The following is a 9780-nucleotide window of genomic DNA, read 5'->3' on the forward strand; positions in this document are numbered from 1 at the left end:
TGCTAAGATACGGCAGCACTATTGTATTAAGTTATCTTGGCAACCCAGTTTGGTATTATTATTTTCTACTCAGAATAAACAAGAATTGCAAAATATAGTAAATATTGACTATTGTTATTTAAAAATTATTAAAAAACATGTCCTACATTTATTTGGTGCCGGTGGCCGTTTTTCTGTTATTCCAGATTACCTTTCTAGGAACGTGAGTAAATTTTGAAAATCTTTGATAACGCAAACGCGTTATAGCTTTTTGTTAGGTATTTCTTTACTGAGAGCTAAACACATTTAATGCGTTAAAAATATTCTTAAATGTGATTTTTGAAGGATTAATTTGTGATCACGTAACATTTTCATTACAAGTTCGAAGTGCATTTAAACCACAAATTATCTCGCTCAGTACTTACATATGTCCTTATCAGTTTGCCAGCTTGCAAGTCTTCAATATCTTTTGCTTGCATAAATTTATCTGCTTTTTTATTGCAGTTATATTGCTGCTGTACTTCAGGGTCATGTAGTGCCCACAGTGCCATATATAAGTGATGATGGCACATACTCTCCAGAAAGTTGCGTATTTGGGCAGCTTATAAATATTGGCAGTGTGCTATGTAAGTAGAAGATCGCGAAAATTAATTGTAAATTAGTCATTTCATAACAATTTAAAATGCATTTATATACATATGTATGTAATTTTTTCAGTGGGCATCACTATTTACATACGATATCGCCAAATTCAACAACTTTATAGTCATCATCCCGATTTGGGATCCTTACTTTTGCGTTACAATAAGATAGCAGTCTGGTTTGGTATGGCTTCGTGTTTAGGTATAAGTATTGTTGGTAATTTCCAAGAAACAAATGTACGGATTGTTCACTTCACTGGTGCGTTTTGTTGCTTTGGTTGTGGTACGGTGTACTTCTGGTTGCAAGCGTTAATTACCTATTTGGTATATCCGATTGCGGGTTCAAAATTATACGCTCACATACGACTGGGAATGGCTATAGCCTGCACCATACTTTTCATTTTGATTGCCATAACTGGTGTAATGTCACATATTCTCTTCAAAGGCGATAATCCAAGGCAATGGTAAGAAATGAGCTAAATCATTTAAAATTTCATTACTAACTTGTTTTTGTTTTTTTGTTACTTAGGTATCCCTCGGATGGTGGTTGGTACTTCCATGTAGTGAGTTCAATATCAGAATGGATTATGGCTACTATTTTCTGCTTCTATATCCTATCTTTTACGGACGAGTTTCGAGATGTTCGTCTAGAACATCCTGAGTTGACGTTCATCTCCTATTCCATAACTTTATAAAAATATTTAAGTTGAGTATACGTGCTATGTATATTAAGTATATACTCTAGCAACATGTTCTTACAGCGTATAATAGTTTTGTTCACCTAGCGGTTGTTTGTATCACGTAAAACTAATTGAGATATATAAAGGATTATACATAAGTATATGAAAGATCAAGATTATGAGGCAAGTCGAAATCAGACTGACTGTCTGTTTGTCCGTCCGTATGCCGCATATGTGGACAACAGTTCGTTTTGCTAACGTTTTACCGAAAATATGTTCATCCTGTCAGATATATTATTGAAATTCAGGAAAAAGTTTTGATCCTTGCAAGTTTCTTTAGTATTAAATGTTCGGTTATACCCGAACTTAGCCCTTCCTTATTTTTTTATTTTTATTTTTTTTTTTATAATGCCCGACAACGACGTGCAGTTGTTAGATAGATGTATATGTTTCCAAAGATCTAAAAGTGCTGTGATAGGTTTTTATTTTTTCCTACATTGAATAATTACACAGCAAATACAAGTTATCAAAAGTTGAATAATCTTTCTGCATTGTATTATATGTAAGTGCAAATTTTTGGGTGTTTAATGTAGTTAAATGAATTAATTTTGAAATCACATTTGAACACTCAGTAATTTGTATAGCTTTTAGTCGTAATATAAATATTGCATATTGTTCAGAAAATGCTATTATTGGCTGAAATTTTCTATAAAGAGTAATGAAATTATATACCTATGAAATTACATTTTCAACGAAAAAGTTTATAATATTAATTTTTGTATTGTATTTTTTTTACAAAATTCTTGTTATTTCTTTTAGTGTCTAATAAGTTTCAATCATAATTGGATTTTTCTTATGCTCCTATGTTGCAATTGATGTTCGAGTCTCGAATCACTGCGGCAATATAGCAAGGCGTCAATGTAATGTTGCTGTACAAGTATCAGCTGAGAATGTTGCTGCAGTTATTTGATTGCTCGAACATCCCAGACATACATATTTATGAATATATACTTATACATACATCTATTAAGATATATTTTTTGCATTTACGCAAATTTTATTTTATATATATGTACATATACCAATTATAGACACAATATTATGAAATAAACTACTTTATTCAACGAAGAATTTCACAAACAATTTTCTTTTATTAATATTTCTTTATTTTGTTATTTCCTTTATTATTTTTTTTGAGGATTTTAGTTACAAAGTGTTAGTAACCGATAGCTAAAAATTGAAATTTTTTTTTGCACATTATTATTTAGTTTACTTCATTTTTGGTATTTTTTATTATATTATAGTTTTTTCTTTAATTCTTTACAATAAACCATAACTTTACAGCTTTTATTATTATTAAATATTTTGTTATCATATATATTTCCTTATATATTTATTAATGTAAGGCAAATTGCTTCTGATAACTGATCAATGTCGCATCGGCATGGCTTTGTGATGAATGCTCATCTTTGATCATTAAATCGGGAACTATGTGGAAGTGATAAAATAAGTTATAATATGTATTTAATTATGTGTAAAATATGTAAATTCTTAGTATTAAGGAAAATACAATACGCACTTGTATTCCAAATGGGACATGGACATGGATCCATCATTTTAACGCCATCGGTGGAAATTCCTTCTGAAAAATATAAAAAATTTATGAGGTCGAATACTGTTTTACTGAACAGCGAATTAAAAAAAATCGAATATCTCTTAAACAAACATAACTTGCCATAGTCAGGTCTGAAAATTCGGAATTATATCTGACTGAGAACCATCATTATTATCAAATGATCAAAATCTTTCATCCACTACAGCAACATAAACAACATTCTTAGAGCGATATCAGTGTTTAAATGTTCTCCCTAAACGTAAGGATTGAACAGAAATAAAATATTTCGCAAAAATGTAAACAAAACGTGTAAGGAACGCTAAGTCCAGGTGTAATCGAATATTTTCTATTCGAAATTTTCAAAAATCAAGAAGGCTGGGGGCATTTCTTCAGGTGTTAACAAAACTTTATATACAGGCTTTATCAACAGGAACGACGTGATTGTTAAATTCAATTCCTGCAACAGCCGGTTCTACGCACCGGAATTGACCCGGATCTCATCCGGCTGCTATTTCGGTGACCTAACCCCGTTTAGATCGGTAAGTCTTAGTCTATGCTTGTCGTCGGTGTGAAAATTCATATATAATAGGCTGTATAGAAGTGAAAAAATTGCCTACATACCTTGCTGGATAATGCTGTTGTAGTTATTCGCACCCAGTAATGGTGTAGAAAAACTAGCCTGTCGAATAGAATGTATAAAATTACAAACTGCGTAATGAACCATTAACCAACAGATAAACTTACTGCAGAGTTATTCGAATAACTACTTCTCACTGTAGACGGACCATAACCGGCTATTGTCTGTGTGGGTATCCATTGAGTGCTGAAAGTGTATATTTATTAATAGAGAATTTCATTGAAAAGTCTCCAAATTTACTTTGTGTTGTATCTGTAGTATGTCTGGCAAGGTGTGTGATTGAAAATCATTTTCGAGGGGCAGGTATCAGTCATTATCTTTGGAAAATGTCCCACCGAACGATAAGGTCGCTTCATGCGTCTTCTTCTCCGATAATTGCCATTTTCAAACATATTCTCATATTGTGTATCTAACGACCAATAGTTGCCTTTCCGTTCACCTGTACCCTCGCGCGGTACCTTTATGAAGCACTCATTCAAACTTAAATTGTGTCGTATTGAATTCTGCCAACCTTTCTTATTTTTTTCGAAATATGGAAAATGTGATGTGATGTAGCTGTAAATCTCATTGAGTGTAGCGCGCTTCAGTGGTGAGTTCTAGAAATTTAAAATAATCGTATATCTAGTTTGTTTCTTTGTCATTTTAATTGTGTGGTTTAAACGCCCAAAAGTAGGCTACATAAGTATTAATGACGTGTTCCAAGTTCATACCTGTATAGCCATGGCAATGAGCGCAACGTAACTGTAAGGCGGTTTGGAGCTATTAATATCTGTTATTTCTGTGTTAAACCTGCCGATAGACAAATTTAAATAAAATTTAATTATGCTACTAAAATTTGTATTTTAAAATTGGCTTACTTTTCTTTGGTTGTTTCAGCGGCATACTTTAGTTCTGCACAAGGGTTTTCCGGTGATGTCCGAATAATTGAGTTATGCATGTTATTAATTAGGTAGTCAATAAATCTGAAAAGTGTATTTCATTTATATAGAGATCTTATATTGTTTCTTAATTAATTAATTTATTTTTTTTGTTATTTAAAATTTAATATTAACCTTCAACCTATGTATATCTTAGTATTTGCTAGATGTGTCAGAGAAGCGGCGACTTTGAGTAACCGACGGAAAGCGTGCAACAAACAAAAAATAATATTGTAAGGTATTCAGCTAAGTTAGTTTACTTAAGGGATTACATGGGTTTCCTCGGGTAAAAGCAGCCTTTTTCAAACATTTTTTTCTCATATAAAAAATTAAATATTTTATCAGACTTTTTATTGCTGCAAACATACACTACTATTAACAAAGAAATTCTGAAATTTTTGGAAAAAAATTTTAAACTCGGCCTTTGCGACACCATTCCCAGTGAACCTCGGAAAAAAGATGCGCCCGCGTTAGCAGAATAACTTCTGGCAGGATCATCTATAAAAATGAAAAAATGCGTTTTTTAGTTAAAACCTTAACTTAGAACTTGGACAAAGGAAAAAAACTGAAAATTGGATTTTTGGCAGACATTTTTTCAAAAAACTGAACAATTCGCAATATTTTTTTTTTTCAAAATATTGTAATCGAATAAAAATCCTTCGTCCTAGTCTTTAAGACCTGTGTTAAATTTCATGAAGATCAATTCTGTAGTTCTCGAGAAATCTTGCCAATCGATTTCAAAAACACAGTTTCGTGAAAAGGGCGTTTAAAGACGGCGCAAAGCATAGCTAGCCTCAAGCGCACAAGTTCTCTGAAACTATTACTCAGATCAACTTAAAAATTTGGGATAATATTCTAGAGGTGTTGTAGAATTTAATAAGACAATAAAAAAAATTGATTTTTTGAAACCCGTAAACCCTTAATTTTGTTACTGAAAACTAAGAACTCTTCCATCCGGAAATTTTTCAATCATAACCTAAAAATTTATATGAAAAATTTAAATATTCCAATGTTTGGTTTTTTTTATTTTTATCAAAAGATAAAACATTTTTTTCTTTCTCGAAATTTTGTGTAAACTAACCTTTTTATGTACCAAATATGTTTTTGGAGCACTACGACGGGCGCAGCAGCCGCCCCTAAATAGTTTGCTAAATTACGTGAAAGCCATATGCACACCGAATGTGGTGAAATCAAAGTACAATCTGTAAAATTATTTTAATTGACCCTAAACTAATACTGAACTCAAGCTAACACTCTAAAGCCTTTTAAATATCATAATTTCAGTTATAGCCTCTAGAAAAATTTACTTTGCCTGTAGCGGTCGCTAATGTTAAGTGTTTTTATAAGTTTGGCAATTTTCGTTTTTTTTTGTTAAGAAATAGATTAAAAAAACAATGCTGTAACGATGACCCAGCCTTTATATTTACCATATATGGCTCCGTGTGATTTTTTTCCTCTTTCCATAAATAAAGAGAACCTTAAAGGGCCGTCGTTTTACAAGATATATAAAAATGACTAAAACAGTTAAAGGCTTTCCAAAAAATTGAGTTTGAGAAGTGTTTAATATCAAAGTCCATAATAGCGAATGTGCACTACTATTTTAGAGCACCTCGTATGTCTCTTAACAAAATTCCCTTTGCCATAAAATTTACATATTCAGGGGACTCACAACTTGTCATCGTAAAATCATAAATTTTTTGTTTTTGGATTATATACCCAAATGAGTTTTCCTAATTACGATTCTCAACGGTTCGTTACAACTTATAACTTTATAAGACTATATGAAACCCCTAATTATATTTTTTCGTAATTTCAAAACTCAACTCTTTCTCTCTCTTTTACTTATACTAAAATGTATGATTGATTTCACTATGATCTGTTTCAAACACTTTTGTTAGAAATGGGCGACACTGGTTCACGTGTTCTATAAATTGTGTTGAAACTTCTATTTTTTACCCGCTCGCAAGTTTTTGATTTTTTTTTTTTTTCAAACCAGTCCATCTCTATCATTTTAAAATTAGACCCGTTTGTTTCAAAGTCCTTCGCTCAATTAAAAATCGTAGACAATCAAGTTTTTTGTTGTACAACTTGATTCATATTTCTCAAATTACCCAACATACTTACAAATTACTGTTGAGTATTTATCTAATTTTTTCACGTCCTAAACACATTTAAAAGTATCTCATTGCATACTAAAAATCATCATGATTTTCATGACGTTTTTGGCTCTAAATCAATATGGCCAAAATAGAATTCCTTATTGACCGTATGTCCTTCCGGAACAAATTCATGATACCCCAAACCACGAATATCAAAAAAAAAACACTGAGCATTTACTTGATTTTTGAGCGGCTTAAGTGTAGTTTTTTTTGGGTTTTGTCGTTTTTTCCCTCCATTCCGAGGATTGTTGACTTGTTTACATGTCAAACTCATAAACCAATGTATCATCGGCAGTTATAATGATTTACATGCATGTGGGATTGGAATTCACACGATCAAGTATGTCCAAAGAGACATGTTTATGAGTACTCTTTTTGAAAAAAAAAATTCAGCTTTATCGGAGCAAGTCGAATAAGAACGCGTTTCATACCCAAAATATCCACCAAAGTCATTTGAACGGAATAGCGAGAGAAGTCGAGCTTTCTAGGCATCTCTCTAACACTTGCATATCACGATTTGCAAGCACCATTTTCTTCACTTGTTTAATATTTTCATCAGTTGCAGAAGTCGAACAACAAAAGTCGTTCAGGACAAGGCTTGCCTTCAACGATATCTGGACCGTCTTTGAAGGTTTTGTACCACTCGTAGGCTTGTGTTTTTGACAAATCTGAATCACCGTAAGCCTTTTCCAATATTCGCAGCGATTCGGCATACGAAATTTGATTGGAGATACAACTTTTGAGACAAATTCTTTATTGGAATTTTTTATCCACCGTAAAAAGTCCCAGAGCACTTCTGAGGTGTACCGACTTAAACAACTTAACAAAATACATTTTTTTGAAATATTATTTACCCGGGAAATTTAAATTTCAATTTTTGGGCATCATTTTGTCATAATGTATGAACGAATTTTGCAGTTTTGAAAAGAGCACTCTACAGCTCCTGCAGTTTTCAACTCTTAGTTACAAAAATATACATGTTATACGAAAAATATTGAACTTTAAGTTTCAAAAAAATATAAAATCAGGTTTAGCGTTTAGCATTATATTGTATTACAGGTCAATAAAATGTTATTTAGTCACTTAATCCCACTGTAACTCTTACAAGTAGAGCTTGATAGTTTTAATTATGCTCGGCATACTTGAAAACGAATAGTTTGTGTATGTAAATCCTTTCCGCCAAACACTCTGACAGCTTAAAATATTTGAAATTTGAACCCTCTAAATCTAAAATTTGTTTATATTTCATTTCATAATTTTTGAGTCAATATGTTTAAAATTTGTAGATCCTCTGTAAAATTTTTAAATTTTAACTAGAACTTAAAATGATATAACTTATTGCCATTTCTTAATTATGTAGCTCTGAGTAGTCAGAATTTTATTTTAAATATTATTTAACCTCCCGTTGTAAATTTTTTTTCTGTTATACAAATTTTCCTTTTTGGTAAATTTACCGACGGGTTTTCTCGAAAGTCTTTGTTGGTATATTGTATTTGCACTTCAATTACGGAAGAATTATAATAACTTTTACTTGTTTTTTTTTTAATTTAATTACTTTTTCTTTATTTTTTATTACTATATTTTTGTTTTACCATAATTTTTTTGAAATTAATGCTTGCAACAACAATTTTTTTGTTATAAAAATTCCTTTTTGGTAAATTTACCGACGGGTTTTCTCGAAAGTCTTTGTTGGTATATTGTATTTTCACTTCAATTACGAAAGAATTATAATAACTTTTCCTTGATTTTTTTTTAATTTAATTACTTTGTCTTTATTTTTGTTACTATATTTTTGTTTTATCATAATTTTTTTGGAATTAATTCATGCAACAACAATTTTTTTGTTATACAAATTCCGCTTTTAATTTTCCGACCGCTTTTTACTAAAGTATTTGTTTTTAGATTTCCGAAATTCAGTGCGAACTGATCTTGGACTTACTGAAGAATTACAATATATATTTTTTGTTATTTAATTGAATTATGTTTTTAATACCTTTTACATTTTTTTGCAATTTTTTTTATTACTTAGAATTTTATTTTAAATTTACAGCTCATTGTAAGAACGTTTTTTTTCTTTTTCATACTAAAAATAATCTTTTAATTTACTGCCGGGTTTTCAAAGAATTTTTTTTTATATTTTCACTTATAATTTATTTTAAAATACATTTTTTTTTATAAAATTTCTGCTTCAAACTTACCGACGGAAAAACTATTCGTTTCAAATTTTTCGAAATTCACTACGGACTGTTCACAGTTTTAAGGTAGAATTTCTAATATATATTTTAAACAATATATTTAGTTTATTTACCGACAATTTTTTACAAAAGCTTCGGTGTTTATATTTTCACTACAATTATTTTTTTTTACTTAAATATTTTTTTTTTTTAATTTTTGTTTATAATTTTTCATATTTTTTGTTTGTAAATTTATTTATTGTTTTATAATTTTTTTTTTATTATTAGTAAAGTGTAATTTTTATTTACCAATTGCTTTATTTTTTATGATTATTATTATTGTTTTATAATTATATTATTATTAGTAAGCATTTATTTTAAAATTACTGTCCGTTGCAAAATTTTTTTTTTGTCATAAAAATTCCCTTTTTGATTTTCAGCCGGATTGTTACAATATTTTTTGTTGCTATATTTTCGAAACTCACATCGAACTGATCACAGATTTGCCGTAGAATAGTTATACCTTTTAGTTATCAATTCCTTAATTAAAATATTATTATTTGCTTAACATTTTTTTAAATTAATTTTAATTTTTGTTATTTTTTTGTTCTTAAATATCACTTATTTATATTTTTTAAAAATTAATTTTTTTATTATAAATTTTGTTGTTAAACATCACTTTCCAATTGACCCAAAGCATAAATAAATTGAAGATTTGTTTTTGTTTTCTATATAAAAATTAATTCTAAACTATGTAGTTTGATGCTTACTAAAAATGTAATCTCAGATTTTCAATTGTTTAAAAGCATATGTAATTTGGTTAATGGCTGTAAATGTACTAATCGTCTGGCGATTGATGATTTGATCTGTAGCGCTGTGAAAGTATCAAACTGCAATTAAGCAGTACATAAGATGTTACGATTTAAAAGTGCTAAATAAGAATTCTCCAGCACATGCATATATATGCATACTTATTAC

At 29.9% G+C, this 9780-nt stretch overlaps 2 protein-coding genes across 4 annotated transcripts; one reads left to right on the forward strand and one right to left on the reverse strand.

Annotated features, from left to right (window-relative positions):
* Positions 1–43: 43 nt before the first annotated feature.
* Positions 44–2431, forward strand: LOC105233571 (DNA damage-regulated autophagy modulator protein 1). The gene is made up of 4 exons (XM_011215684.4): positions 44–202; positions 484–605; positions 697–1084; positions 1150–2431. The coding sequence occupies exons 1-4, from the start codon at positions 138–140 to the stop codon at positions 1313–1315; spliced, it is 741 nt and encodes a 246-aa protein (XP_011213986.1). The 5' UTR covers positions 44–137; the 3' UTR covers positions 1316–2431.
* Positions 1882–9726, reverse strand: LOC105233572 (forkhead box protein L2). Of its 3 annotated transcripts, none has more exons than XM_049448365.1 (8): positions 9573–9726; positions 4410–4514; positions 4263–4341; positions 3793–4148; positions 3660–3738; positions 3537–3594; positions 2880–2942; positions 1882–2788 (listed from the first exon to the last, which is right to left on the reverse strand). In XM_049448365.1, the coding sequence occupies exons 2-8, from the start codon at positions 4487–4489 to the stop codon at positions 2697–2699; spliced, it is 807 nt and encodes a 268-aa protein (XP_049304322.1). In that variant the 5' UTR covers positions 4490–4514; positions 9573–9726; the 3' UTR covers positions 1882–2696. The 3 variants fall into 3 exon arrangements, with proteins under 3 accessions (XP_049304322.1, XP_049304324.1, XP_049304330.1); XM_049448367.1 differs by lacking the exon at positions 9573–9726 and adding an exon at positions 8827–8960; XM_049448373.1 differs by lacking the exon at positions 9573–9726 and adding an exon at positions 5551–5572.
* Positions 9727–9780: the final 54 nt, after the last annotated feature.

Source organism: Bactrocera dorsalis, chromosome 1, assembly GCF_023373825.1.
Source record: "Bactrocera dorsalis isolate Fly_Bdor chromosome 1, ASM2337382v1, whole genome shotgun sequence".
Classification (NCBI taxonomy): Eukaryota; Metazoa; Arthropoda; class Insecta; order Diptera; family Tephritidae; genus Bactrocera; species Bactrocera dorsalis.

Coding starts and splice junctions, on each gene's coding strand:
- LOC105233571 (XM_011215684.4), top strand. CDS start 138: ATGTCCTACATTTATTTGGTGCCGGTGGCCGTTTTTCTGTTATTCCAG. Junction 606..696: donor AAATATTGGCAGTGTGCTAT/GTAAGTAGAAGA, acceptor TAATTTTTTCAG/TGGGCATCACTATTTACATA. Junction 1,085..1,149: donor GGCGATAATCCAAGGCAATG/GTAAGAAATGAG, acceptor TTTGTTACTTAG/GTATCCCTCGGATGGTGGTT.
- LOC105233572 (XM_049448365.1), bottom strand. CDS start 4,489: ATGCATAACTCAATTATTCGGACATCACCGGAAAACCCTTGTGCAGAA. Junction 4,342..4,409: donor GCTGAAACAACCAAAGAAAA/GTAAGCCAATTT, acceptor GTCTATCGGCAG/GTTTAACACAGAAATAACAG. Junction 3,739..3,792: donor TACTACAGATACAACACAAA/GTAAATTTGGAG, acceptor ATACACTTTCAG/CACTCAATGGATACCCACAC.